The sequence below is a fragment of the Vespula vulgaris genome, chromosome 6 (genome assembly GCF_905475345.1).
Source record: "Vespula vulgaris chromosome 6, iyVesVulg1.1, whole genome shotgun sequence".
In the NCBI taxonomy this organism is placed as follows: domain Eukaryota; kingdom Metazoa; phylum Arthropoda; class Insecta; order Hymenoptera; family Vespidae; genus Vespula; species Vespula vulgaris.
In genome coordinates this window covers 625,552-639,199 of record NC_066591.1, presented here as the reverse complement: position 1 = coordinate 639,199, position 13,648 = coordinate 625,552, and the positions used below count along the sequence as shown (strand labels likewise).

At 38.3% G+C, this 13,648-nt stretch overlaps 1 protein-coding gene across 3 annotated transcripts; it reads left to right on the top strand.

Annotated features, from left to right (window-relative positions):
- Window positions 1-468: 468 nt before the first annotated feature.
- LOC127064902 (uncharacterized) lies at window positions 469-12,451 on the top strand. 3 transcript variants are annotated; one of them, XM_050996555.1, is made up of 11 exons: window positions 469-591; window positions 1,204-1,320; window positions 7,097-7,173; window positions 7,271-8,116; window positions 8,196-8,495; window positions 8,653-9,554; window positions 9,616-9,783; window positions 9,877-10,117; window positions 10,394-10,520; window positions 10,771-10,952; window positions 11,590-12,451. In XM_050996555.1, the coding sequence occupies exons 4-11, from the start codon at window positions 7,412-7,414 to the stop codon at window positions 11,833-11,835; spliced, it is 2,871 nt and encodes a 956-aa protein (XP_050852512.1). In that variant the 5' UTR covers window positions 469-591; window positions 1,204-1,320; window positions 7,097-7,173; window positions 7,271-7,411; the 3' UTR covers window positions 11,836-12,451. The 3 variants fall into 3 exon arrangements, with proteins under 3 accessions (XP_050852512.1, XP_050852513.1, XP_050852511.1); XM_050996556.1 differs by lacking the exon at window positions 1,204-1,320 and having other exon boundaries at window positions 521-591; XM_050996554.1 differs by lacking the exons at window positions 469-591; window positions 1,204-1,320 and adding an exon at window positions 4,600-5,274.
- The last annotated feature ends 1,197 nt before the right edge of the window (window positions 12,452-13,648 follow it).

Sequence of the window (13,648 nt, the reverse complement as noted above, 5' to 3'; positions counted from 1 at the left end):
GAATTCAATTTTGATTCGATTAAAGGAACGTATCTCTCGAGAGAAATGATCGATTCCACGATCGGCTCCTCCTCCTTAGCTTTTTGTTCGACTTCTTCGTAGGCGCGTTTTATCCCCGTGTCGATTCGATGTAATCAACGGGAATGAAAAAAAGGAGGAGAAAAAAGAAAAATAGAAGAATAAGCGAATGAAAGAGTTAGAAGATCTAAGGAGCAAGTGTTATAATCGAGCCATGTAGGAGGAGATAAATGTCTGCATTGAAGTAGTCGTGACGTGTAATGCACGCCGGGTTTATGAATATGAAATTTAATGTTTTCGCGGAAAAACTCGACGACGAGGACTCGAGGACGATTTCTTGGCATACTATCGGAACGCGAGAAAACCCGTTTCGCAATTCGGTGAAGTTTACATACGTAAGTAGTTAGAATCTTCGTTGTACGACGAGAGTCCGAGCAAGTTAGTCCGATCGTAAGAAATCGCGCGTTCGAAATAATCTTTCGAGGCTTCCTAGTAAGAGAAACGAGTGGATAAAATCATCGATCTGTTTGATACACAAAAGGAAAGCATTCGTCGATTTAGAAATATACGAGGGTACGTAAGTAACGTATATGCCTTCGTTTACGTTTTGTTTTTCTGTTTTGAGTGTTGTACTTTTTCTTTTTCTTTTTTTACAAAAAGAAGAAAAGAAATATTAGTAGCTTATCATAGGACGTTCATTATTTAAAATAATTGTTAACAAACTCGTACGTTCTTACTTATCGTCCGTAAATACGTACTTACTTTATCGTCTAGTTGCAAATAGTCGTATTAAGCGATTACGAATGCACGATGTCCCTCGTTAACGAGTATCCAAAGAAACCTCTTATATAGAATATATCGAGAGTGTCGCGATAAGAAGGATGTCGTGTCACGATAACACAAGTATGTATGTACACATGTGTATACTACATATTGTTGTTTCCAAAGACAATGAATTTGTCATCGTTCCTTTCGGTCTTCCTTATCCCTCCTTATATATATATATATATATATATATATATATATATATATATCTTTCTTTTTTTTCTCTCGTTTTTTCTTTCGTCCTCCTTCTTTGAAACTTTCCAATTTTCTAGTATTTAGAAACTCGGATAAGATTAATTTCCCGTGTCTCGTAGGAAAACGAGCGTTTAGATACCTCGCGAATATTCTCTTTCTTTACAGTAAACGGTGACGAAGGAGTACGATGACTGGTCGGAGACATCAACGAGACGGATCGTCTGCGATCAATGATTCTTTCATGGACTCTGACACACGCTCGTGCGCGTACCGTCGTCGAACGTACGTATGTGTGTGTATAAACACGGATCTATATAATAGATACGTCCGTACTCCAATTACGACGTAAACATATTTATATTCGATCGTCGATATTTCAATACCTGACACTAGGTCGTACAGTTCGGTCTCTCTCTCCGCCGATATTAAACAAGATTATCAAGGAGTTTTCTAAAAGACTTTTCTCGTAGATTCGAAAAGAATCTTGAAATCTACAACGACTCGAATAACGTCCGAGAGCGAAAGTGCCAACGAAGTAATCGATCGAGAGAAGTATTTAACGTGTACTCGCAGTAAACACACGCAATTCGGTCGTCGACCTCTCCGTTGAACGTGAAAACTCATTTACCCCGTTTACTTTGGACTTAATCGCGCGTCCGATCGATCGGAACCTTTCGCTTCGATCGGTCTTTGATTAAACGCTTCGCGTATGATTCAGATCGATAATTATCGACGCTTGTCGGGTTCTATATAAACTCGCGCATACGTACATACCATCGGCGAGCGAGTCTTACGATGGTATTATTTAGCGTTTATGTTGCTTATCGCGTAGAAAAATCTTATTGGTAGGGAAAAAAATGTAGAAAACAAATTTTTTTCTATACACAATGTAAAACGATTTTGACAAGGACGAAGAAAAACATCGTTCGATCGTTACATACTATTCGATCCTATGACGCAGATTCGGAAATTTTCAATTAAAAGTTTTACGTAGGATATCTCATGGTCATCGTTTAATCGACACGTGTCGTAAAGCCGTGATATAACGACGCGTGTCGTTAATTATAAATTTAACGAGTTTAAAACAGGCTAACCGTTCTCTCCTGTCTTAACGCTTTCTACCTTTGCCTATCTACGTCATCAAAATGAATGGGAAAACAATTATTTCACAAGTCAAATCTTCCCATTCGATCTGCGTTCTCTTCTTCTTCGTCGTTTCTTCCTTCCTCTATTCTTCTTCGTTTCGTGCGCGGATGAACGCGCGCGCGCGCCTAGAATTATCCACGCGAGCGATAGCAACTAATAGCGTCTGCTAATTGTAAGTAGCAGCCAGTCGTAGCTCGTTGCTGCGCGCACGCATCGATTTCCTGATTCCAAGTAAGTTTACATTGACGTCAAAGAATCGCGGCTACCTTTCCCTTGCAGGAATAAGATATTACACAATCGTAATATTGTTACATGCGTGAATTTAAAGAAAAAGAAAAAGAAGAAAATGAAAAATGACACCTACTCGCCACTTCCTCTCTCTCTCTCTCTTTTACGCGGAGAAAATAAATTTTACCCAACTGTCTTATTTATTTATTTATTTATTTATTTATTTATTTATTTATTTATTCATGCGTTAAGTTATTTAAATTATTAATATTTTCTTCTTTTTATACAAACGAGTTAAATAATCGCCTCACGCATACTCTGCGGTCCAGTGAACACATCGCTATCAGAGTTAACATTCACTCATGGTACTCCCCCTTTTCTTACGAGCGTAGTGTCATTAAACTTCGAATCGTATGGTTGCTGACTCAACCAACCAGATAAGTCACAATCTTTCAACAGAGAGATCCATTTGGAATTTCCAGAATTTCCATTTAAATTTCACGAATGCAGATTCGAAGACAAATCGGAGGTCGAAAATTATTTTCCGGTAGTATTATTAATCGTAATGTTTTCCTTTTCGATTCAAAGTTTACATAACTGAAAAGGGTGTTTATATCGAAACGTTAGACGCGTATACGTTTTGTCAAACGAGATAACTTTGCTGACTCTCGAATTGGAAAAGTTAAACGTTCGGCACGATATATAAATACGTTTAATGACTTTAATGTTTTCTTACGAATAATAGCGAATAAAGATATTGACTCATCCTAAGTACGAAATTATCGATACGTTATTTAAATCGACTTTGGAAGGGGTAAAGAAAAACGATAGAAGAAAGAAGAAGAAAATGAAGAAGAAGAAGAAGAAGATAAGAAAGAAGATCGTTTTCGAGAGAAATAAACGATCCGTTTCCACGAATCGAGAATCGAGGAGAGTTTTTCCGTGAACATGACACTACAGTGACATTTCAATCTAAATGTCCATTTCGATTGCGCAAGATTTTCTTCGATTTTCGTGCTTCTTGCTATTCTCGTCTGCTGTTCCCTTATCTGCTTGATCATTCGAAATCGTAAGAAACGTTTCCGAAAAAAGCACAAAGTTCTTTCGACGACAATTCATGCCACGCATGCGAGTTTGATCGTCCGATGCACCTGTGAGAGATAGAAAGAGAGAAAAAGAGATAGAGAAAAAGAGAAAGAGAGACAGAGAGATGAATAGATACATGAAATAAAAAGAAAAAGAGTGAGAGAACTGGTCGTCCTTCCTTCGAGACGTTCGAACCGAGATAGGTGCATACTTTCGTGCAAGTTGACGACGACGATTCGATCTCGAGGTTCTTTCGCGAGTTCGTACGAGTTTCGTTTCGCGAAAAATGGAAAAACGCTACTCCCGATGACGTTCGCGCGCACAACATTCGTTTCCCCCCTCGCACGATGGCCTCCGGCACTCAATGACGTATCTACCATGGAATCTTGAAACCTATCACGATTTCTAGACAAATTACACATCTATTTTTGTAGTACTAATATACTGGCCGATAATACTCGCTATATCGTGGCGCGACGATTAACGTCGCGTCATTTAATGTTTACGAAATTACATCGCGTCAATGACGTTACCTTTAGTGCTATACTTAAACGTCCGTCTCGGTGGTTTTATCAAAGATAATAAATTCTTTTCTTTTTTTTTTTGCTTCTTCTTTTTCTTTATTTTTCTTTCTATATCTTTCTCTCTCTCTCTCTCTCTCTCTCTCTCTCTCTCTCTCTCTTTGGAAAAAGATGAATAATGCACGCGAATGATCATATCTATCTAACATCGTAAAAAGTAATCGCGATTAAGAATAATTATTTGCAATCGATACAGGCGTTTATGAAAAATCCGGAGGATTTGTAAGATTCTCGTAGTTTACAATTTCGTTTCCTTCCTCTTATATACGTACATACATATATGAACATACGTGAATCAAATACATCGGACAAGGAAATACAGAGAATTTGAAAACAAAAAAAAGACCACTGAAAGTAAATATTTTCAAACGACCTATGTTAATTCGTGACAATATTTAGGAACTGTTTAATTCGGTAAAACGATTAGATAGTAGAACGAGTTGAATATTGGAATAGTTACGATACTGGTGTCGCGCGCGACCTCACCGAGCAACAGTTGCGCAGTCGAGCGTGCGTGTCGCGAGCGAGCGAGCGAGCGCAGAGATCGGTTATTCGTCGTTGGTGGATGTATAAATTGACAGATGCGATACCGCGCTCGGTTCGTATCGATCGCGATCCGATCTTCCTCGTTTCTCGTTTGCCTACATATCGAACATTCTCTTTCGGCCGATGCACGTGTCGCGCGAGGACAACCGGACGATAAAATCATTTTATCAAGAACAAGCATCGTCAGTGTTGTCCGAACGATCGAAACAGACAAGTGTGTTATAATAATATAATAACAACGACGAAAATAATAGATCGCTCGATCGATCGTACGATCTACCGAACGAAAGAGAAAGAGCGAAGAACTTGATTCTCTTTTTTCCTTTTCTTCTTACTGAATATTATTTTGGTGAACGAAGATTTTGATGACGATCGTATGATCCTTCGAGCAAGTATTATGTTATAAAATTAAATCGAAGGATACCGTTTCTTTGATTTTTAACAATCTCGTATTTATACGAGATACGACGTACGAGGATTAACGATAGAGATCGTTACAGAGGATATCGTTTGCAAGTGTACGAGAGATCGTCGAAATCGACAAAGCGACATTGCACGTGGCATCGTTTATTGTCGCGCCGATATCAAAGTTAGGTGACTCGTGTGACGCTACTTTTAGTGCCACTGATTCATCTCGGTTTTATCAAAGGTAATAGTATATTTTTTTATTTATCTCTCCTTCTCTCTCTCTGGTAAAAGTAACATATGCTCGTTGATCGAATCGTACCGAGCGTCGTAAAAATTAGGCGCGAGTAAATTAAAAAAAAAGAGACGAGAGGGAGAGAGAGAGAGAGAGAGAGTGAAAGAGAAAGAGAAAGAGAAAGAGATAAAAACGCATGCATATATATATATTTTACAAGTACATGTAAACAATATTGGTTCGATACATAAATTTCGCGATATAATTGAACGAGGAGTATATAAATAGTTCAAGAATACGGAATACATAATAGGAAGATTATTTAGTACGAGTTTATAAACAAAACTCGTCTAGAAATGGATAATCGTGCTCGTTCACGTGCTAAGCCGTGTGAACTCATATCGTAGACAGACCGTTCTATAGTTGTACACAAACATTATAGACAGAGATGTAAGAGCACGGCAGACTTGTTTTGATGTGCGTTGTGAAACGTAAATAGACTCTCGTGGCGATAATTGACGACGATCAACGTGATTACTACAACGCGAATCCTTTTTTTTCTTTCCCCTTGTTTTTTCTTTTATCTTTATCCGTCGTTCTTCCTCTATTCCGCCCTTTATTTTTCTGTTTACTTCGATCTTCGATTCATGGTTGTTATGTTATTCGTTTAGTTCGAAAAAAAAAAGAAACAAAAATTTCATTTATTTCAAAATATTTCGCGAGATTTGTATCTCAACTATTTATATCCATTCGGATACGTTTCAAACGGCTCGCTCGTTAGATCCGTTCAAGTTGATTATAACATCAGTTATGTTATTACGCGATGTTATTCATTGTGTACCGACAGAGGACCACATTCTCAGACGCTTTTTTTCACTTATCTAATAAGATTATTCAACTATCGAGTCGAATCATCGATATGAACGTTTGAGATCATTCGTTGAATTTATTCGAGCGAGTCGTACGAAAGAAAAAGAAAAAGAAAGAAGAAAGAATAAAGAAACACAGCGCCTCCAGTATTTATCTCGAAAACGAACACGACAAAGAGGACGAAAACAAGAAAAAATAAAAAAAATACACTTTCGTAGAAACATCTATAAGACGATACTTTCAAGGACACGATGTCCGGATCGCAGATAATAAAAAAGAAATTAACGTACGAATCACGATTCAAAGTAAAAATTACGTTCGATTTCTTATCGACGAGTCATTGCTTAATTCCGTTCTAGTTTCGATGATCTTGTAATCACGCAGGATTAAACTTTATTAATCGTCGTTTAAAAAAATTCTTTAATCGAATTCAAAGTCGACGATAATACCCTTTACGTATCTATACCAGTAAATTCTGTATGATGCGTACAAATAAATAAGTATTATCGCATATAAACGCACTGGATCTATAAGAGACATCGCATGCAAATAAGTAGATTTATTGTCTGTCCGCACGCGTGGAGCGTTAAAAAGAGAATGTAAAATAAATGCACGAAGGTGCACGAGTTCTTTCCACGAAATCATGCAATTCGAAGGAAAAAAAATATTGCTCGGAGCGTCGACGACATAGGACTGATTCTCGATCTCTTTCTCTCTCTCTCTCTCGTTCTTTTATTTAAGAAAAATATATTTAAATGTAGAATCAAAGCGACGAACGAAACAGTCCTTGCGATATAAATCCAACGTAAAAGATAAAAGATTTTGATGCGAAATAAAGAATATAAATGAGTTAACCAACGAGAAAAAAACCAATTGAAATAAATCAATAAACATATATAAATCATGATTGATATCGAATGATGGATCAAATTGTTGTACTCATAAACGATCGTCGTTTCAGGATCGGCTATGAGATTGGCGAGCTCGAACGAAGGATTGATTCGTGAATTTCGTTTTCAAAAGAAATTACAAGGCGAGGTTAGTTCTTTCAGATCGAAAAGATCGATAATTGCGATTGGTTTTGATTCGAAACTCGATCGAACGTAAGTTTTTTTCTTTTTTAATATTTTTTCAGAGCGTCGTTCGAAAGGATTAAATACGAAGAAAAAGAAGAGGAGGAGAAGGAAGAGGAGGAGGAGGAGGAGAAGAGAGGAGGAGAGAGAAGGAGGAGGAGGAGGAGGAGGAGGAGGTAGAAACGCGTTGTCCTTCGAAAGATATGACGAACGCGAACACGATACCTAGCGTAAGGATCGACAAAACAACATCGTCGAATCGTTCCGCAGTTTCCGACCATTCTGTCGTATTACTTCCGTACTACGAAGATCAAGGAAGTGGTAGCGGTCGTGAGATGTTGACCACTAACGGCCAGACCGAAGACTATAGAAGGCGATTCGTGAGACAAGACGATAAACGAGTCGACGAGTCTCAGGAAGTAGGAGATTTGCACGAAATGAATCTAACCCAGAAAAAATTTGACGAAGTTATCGGTAAAATCGATTTACGATCCTTTCGCGACATTGATTCGAGCTACGAGAAGATAGCGGATTTACAAGAGTTCGTGCAAGAGGAGGAAGCGACGTATCCTGCGTTTGACATTTTATTAGAAAGACGGAATTCGTTCAACGAGGAGAATTGCGATCAGAATTCTTCGGACGCGTCGGATCTCGTAGAACGTAGTCCGACAAAGCTTAAATCCATTCGTAATTGTCCATACTCGAAAAATCCTACCAATTGTTCCGCGAGGAATCAATCGGGGAATATGAGTATCGCGCGCAAGCAACAGTACGTGGAGAAATCGTTCGCCGAATCCAAGGGGGAACGAACGAATAGCGGAATATATTCGATCTTGGAGAATGATTGGCCGAATAAAACCAACGACGATCAGGCGAGGATTTTTGAGGGGAATAACTCGATGAAAAAGGTGAGCGATTATTTGCTTATGATTCGAACGCAATTAGCTAGTAAAGTCTATACATTGGAAATATTATTACCGATTATAGACTACGAACCCGATTCCATCGATCGTCGTTAACGATCACGGCGAGAATTCGGTATTGACGATTCTCGGACAAGGCGCCCAGGTTCATGGAGCCCAGGTATTCTCGGACGCAAGCAGTAATTCGATTATTTCTCAAGCTACGAGAACATGGCCGGACTCTCCTTTAAGTTGCTACAACGTAGCAGTCTCTCGATCGAACAGTAGATGCTCGAGTCGCGCCCAATCACCGGGTTCCGGAATGCAATTGGAATCTCAGCTAATGCCGTATAATGTTTCCGGTAGTCCCCTTGGCTCGCCACAGGTATCGATTAATACATTCTTACTCACTCTTACTAACCGATATGAATCATTATTTTGCGAGCAATGTTCTTATCTTTCGCATCCGTCACCTACTCCCATTTACGTAGTCTACTACATATTCACATATTTACATATTTTTTTTATTTAACGATACATAGATCGCCCCGACGTACACGTTGATGCAAGGTCAATCGTCACCTTCGTCCTCGAGTCAGTCTTACGGTGATACCCCAAGTCCACTGAACTATCAAACGCCGCTGAGTCAACAAACGGAGGAGCGACTTCACGAAGATCTCGCGTGCTTCTCCATTTGGGGTACTTTCCCCGATGATCGAGGAAATATTACTGGGAACGAAGCCATCGCTACCTTCGATAGCAACGAGTTGCAATTGCTAGACGAGGTCCTTAGAAATCAAGGGAACGATTGCGAGGGAAACGAAGAAGCCCAAGTCGTACCAAGTTCCAACAATTTCGCCAACAGCTTCGAAGATAGAAGACCTTCCAATGTAAAAAGTTACGAAAATAATCTTCAACGAATTTCTGACGATACAATGCGTCTTTCATCTCGTAAGAACGACATCCAAACCTTTCCTACCGTTTCTTCCTCCCATTACGGAAACCAAGATCCTACGATCCCAAATTACTCCACTAGTCCAAACAATTTCCCTTATACGTACGTTGGCGCGCAAAATCAGACAAACGGTGTTTACGGTGAGAGTCAAACCCAAGTTTCGAACTTTTACGATTACAACGACGTATGGAATACCGGAAATGAAACGAGATATCAGAATTCAAACGCGTTAGAACCAACCACGGAGTTCGTTAATCTCGAACGAAATACCTTGTCATACGCCAGCGATAAAAATCCTTCGAACGAAACAAACGCGTGTTCCTTGTCTACCTCTCTTCGATCTTTTTCAACCCTCTCATCGACTTCGAGCGATATCGATGAGAACAAAAGGCGACGTTTCGGTACCTCGGAACTGTCTTTCGACGTCACGTTCAACGATTTCCAAATACCAAAGATGGTATCTTCTTTCAAAGCTAGCCGAGCGCCAAGGTAAGTCGTTTTACTCGAATAACATTTTTCGCCGTTTACAATATAGATTTTTTATTGTCAGATCGAACGAAAGGTACATAGTTCCATGGCCGTCCTTGAATTTACCAAGCGTCGGCGCCAGCGAGAGATTGAAGGAAGGGCTAAATCCTAAAGACGTGGAAAGAGCAATGATCCATCTGTTGAAGATACCGGAGGAAGAACTCGCTAAAGCAGACGAGGATGGCGACACGTTAGTTGAAAATAATAATACTAAAATTGCTTCGGATATCGATGGACGATAGTTATATAATGTCTCCTAATCGATTTTTTTTATTATATACAGAGAGCTGATGCGTTTGGTGGGTAATCCGGATGAGTTGGCGAAAAAAAAGGTTTATCTCGTACCATTAGTAGAAAGGTTAAGCAAAGTGAAAGATGCCTTATCGACGAAGAACAATCGTGGCGAGGACGCTCTCTACTTGGCTGCCATGAGCTGTCCAGAAATGCCCTACATAGCAGGTTATCTCGCGGCAACGATGCTTCAAAAAGGAATTGACATAAATCAAAAGCTCTATCACACTCGAGTAAGTAGACGTTGTCGGCGTAGTCGCAGGGAAATTCCAAGATTAAAAATAGCAATTCGAAATCCTCGGAAACCGCGACGATACTACCTCGGACGAATAGCCTTTATCGCGAACGTTTGATAAAAATACGAACGCTGACCACGCCTTTGATAACCGTTGAATATTCTAAACTAACTTCCCTTCGTTATCACTTTCTTTTCAAGTTTCGTTCTAACTCGTGATTGATCTTTCGCGCGTTCTTCTTTAACATTAATATTTGTTTATCTACATTTACAGGGTGATACCTTGATACACTCGGTGTCAGCGAGAGGAGACTCACATGGCGAAGTGTTGGCCGAATTACTGGCCCTAAAGACTATTCAAGGGAATGCAGTTTTTGATCTCTCCAAATGCAACTACGACGGTTAGCATTTTTAATCTGTTCCACTGGGTCGTTCATAAAAAAATCGATGTAACGATTTTTATCCGCTCGAATCGATAATTATACATATATTATAATCGATCGAAAATTTCTTTTTCGTTGAAACGATTGGAACGCGTGGGATTCACGATTCGAAAGGCGTCGATAAGATTTTATGGATCGTAGACACATTTACCGAGAATCGATCAATCAATCCGAAAGATTCATACGTTCGTTTTTTTTTTTTTTTAAGGAAGAACCGCGTTACACGTGGCGGTAGAGTCCCACGATCCAACGGGAAGAGGTCCCAAGGCCGTAGCCACGGTTCGTTTGCTCCTAGACAATGGAGCGGATCTAAATATAAAGGATACCAAACGCGGTGACACAGTCTTGCACATGGCTGCCGCACTCAGTTGTGATCCGGCTCTCGTCAAGGTATACATATGTATATATAATATACACACACACAATATACTTCCATATTTAGAAAGATAGAGGATACGCGAAATGTTGAGTAATAAGAAAAATATAAGAATTGTTCATCCTCTCTTCTTAATTCAATTCTTTTTATCTTATAATTTTTTTTTATCTTATTATATTTTCAAAACAATGTGATTTAATAGCAATCAATTTTCAATTTTATTTTCCTCTTCTTAATATATTTCAACAACTTTATGTGAATTAATTTATATGCACAGTATTCATTGACTTTGCAACATTGTGTAGGACGCAACTCAATGTAATATAAAACATATCTTTGCAACTTTCGTGTCTTCCTCTTTTATGTTGGTTGTCGATAATTATGCATATATGCACACACGTAATATGATGATATTATAATTGATCCTCGTTTTCTTGAGATCATTTAATCGCTTAGCTACGATCCTTACGCGACGTATTCTCGTACTATGTATTCTACTACGTTCCCGCGTATAAAAATAGAGTCTTATTTATACTACTACCACTACTATTACAGATTGAGAAAAAAGAGCCAGAGAGAGAGAGAGAGAGAGAGAGAGGGAGGGAGAAAGACGATAGAGAGACAATAACGTTGTTATTGAAATTTCAACAGGTGTTGTTAAGTAAAGCTGGTTCCGGCATGGTGAACGCGACAAATTACGAATACAACACTCCGTTGCATATGGCTGCCGCCGCTTCGAATTCGGTCCCTTTGGAAAGACAAAAAGAAGTATGCTTGCTCTTGACTCAGGCCGGAGGGCAGAGTAACATTCATAACAAGCAAGGGAAGACACCGCTCGCTTTGGTGTCGGCCGGAAGGAAAGACCTCATCAGGCGGATCTTTTATAAGAAATTTTGACTCGATACGAGGCACGGAGACTGACATAATTTTGTTGTTTCGAACGGTACGAAAGTAATATAAAAACCAACAGAAAAAAAAGAAAAGGAAATGAATTAAATTTAAAAAGAAAAAATAAAAGGAAAGACTGAAGCGACCCAAGTCGAGATTATTCCTCGATGCAAAGACGCTTTTTTCGTGTAATTTTATTCTTACTTTTCTTTTCAATGGCCGATCGATGTTTACGGGTATACTTACGTATAGGTGTATATATCGAGAAAAGATCGTTGTTTCTTCGTTCTTGTTTTTGTTTTTTTTTTGTTGTTGTCTGATTTCCATTTAATATATCACCTTCATGTTTAAGTCAGTTGTATTATTTTCCAACGATTCTGACTCGCACGATATACTACTGATATTACTGCGAAGAAAACGTTTCGTTCGGTCTATTTCTCGATCTGGCCAATTCCTTTAAGATCTTCGAAGATACGACAACGAACCAAGAGAATTCGTTAGATATATAAGTTGTACAATAATATTTGTCATTATTTTCGTTAGTATGTTTCTTTTGTACTTACTTTCATGTATTTATAGATATCATCGTATCGTACTCGTCGATAAATCATTAATCTCGATACAACGCTGTGATAATTATTCTACCGATTGTTCCACCGTCGTTTTAATATTTCTAACTTTTTCTTCTTCTTCCTCTTCTTCTTTTCATTTCATATAGTATCGTGCTTGAAAAAGCTCTAACAATCTTCGTGTCGTTCATCACAATATTTTCATTCTAAGAGTCGTTAATAATCTCAGTATCGATTAATCGTGCCAAATAATAAGTGATTATCGAAAGAAAAAAAAAAGAAAAGAAAAATTAGATATCTTAATATATCAAATATCAATCTCTGTGATCTCAAGTTTATGTACAGCACAAAGTATCTCAAATTCGGAGCGTGCCTTTTATATAAATCTCATTTTATTAAGTAGCAAAGAGAAAGAAAAATAAACAACGAGCGAAATGATAAATATCAGACAGGGTATTTCATTAAAATCGAGCTAACTGGAACCGTCGAATTAAGAAATGTAAGTAGCATAGCGAATTTGTATAAAATGATATTAATAACATAAAATAATTATATTTATTTCACCAAAACACAGAACACATTTAGGTATCTCTTTCCTTCCCTTACCTTTTTTTCTCCTCGTTTATATATAAAGAAAAAGAGGTAAAGTAAGAGGAAGGGGAAGGAGAAAGAGAGAGAGAGAGAGAGAGAGAGAGAGAGAGAGAGAGAGAGAGAGAGAGAATGACGCGATAGAGAAAGAACGAAAAAAGCCCCGAACGATGATGATGCTCGCAAAATAAGGAGACCGAGATACGTTAACGCGACATTTATACATATGTAAATAGCGAGCACATCTCCACGCATACAAATTACGCCTCTGGTATTCCCCTTCGGTAGTCAACCGCAAAGGATGTGGACGTGCGTTCTCTTCTCTACCCTTCTTCCCCTTTCGATTCGTATCTCTAAACGAGATAGAAAGCTAGTTTTAAATGGACTATTACGAAGCGTACGAGTCTGCCGTACTTAAATGATTAATTTTTTTTCTTTTACGGAATCGCAAAACAACATCGAATGTTGTAACATTGTATGTTAGATCTATGAATACGTGCATAAAAACGTGCGCGTATGTATATATTATTATTAAATATATGTACATTAAATAGATTTATATATTCGTCGGCAAGGCCGATAGTTAAAAATATATACGTATACGTAAATATATACGTGTATATATATATATATATATATATATATATATATATATATATGCGTGT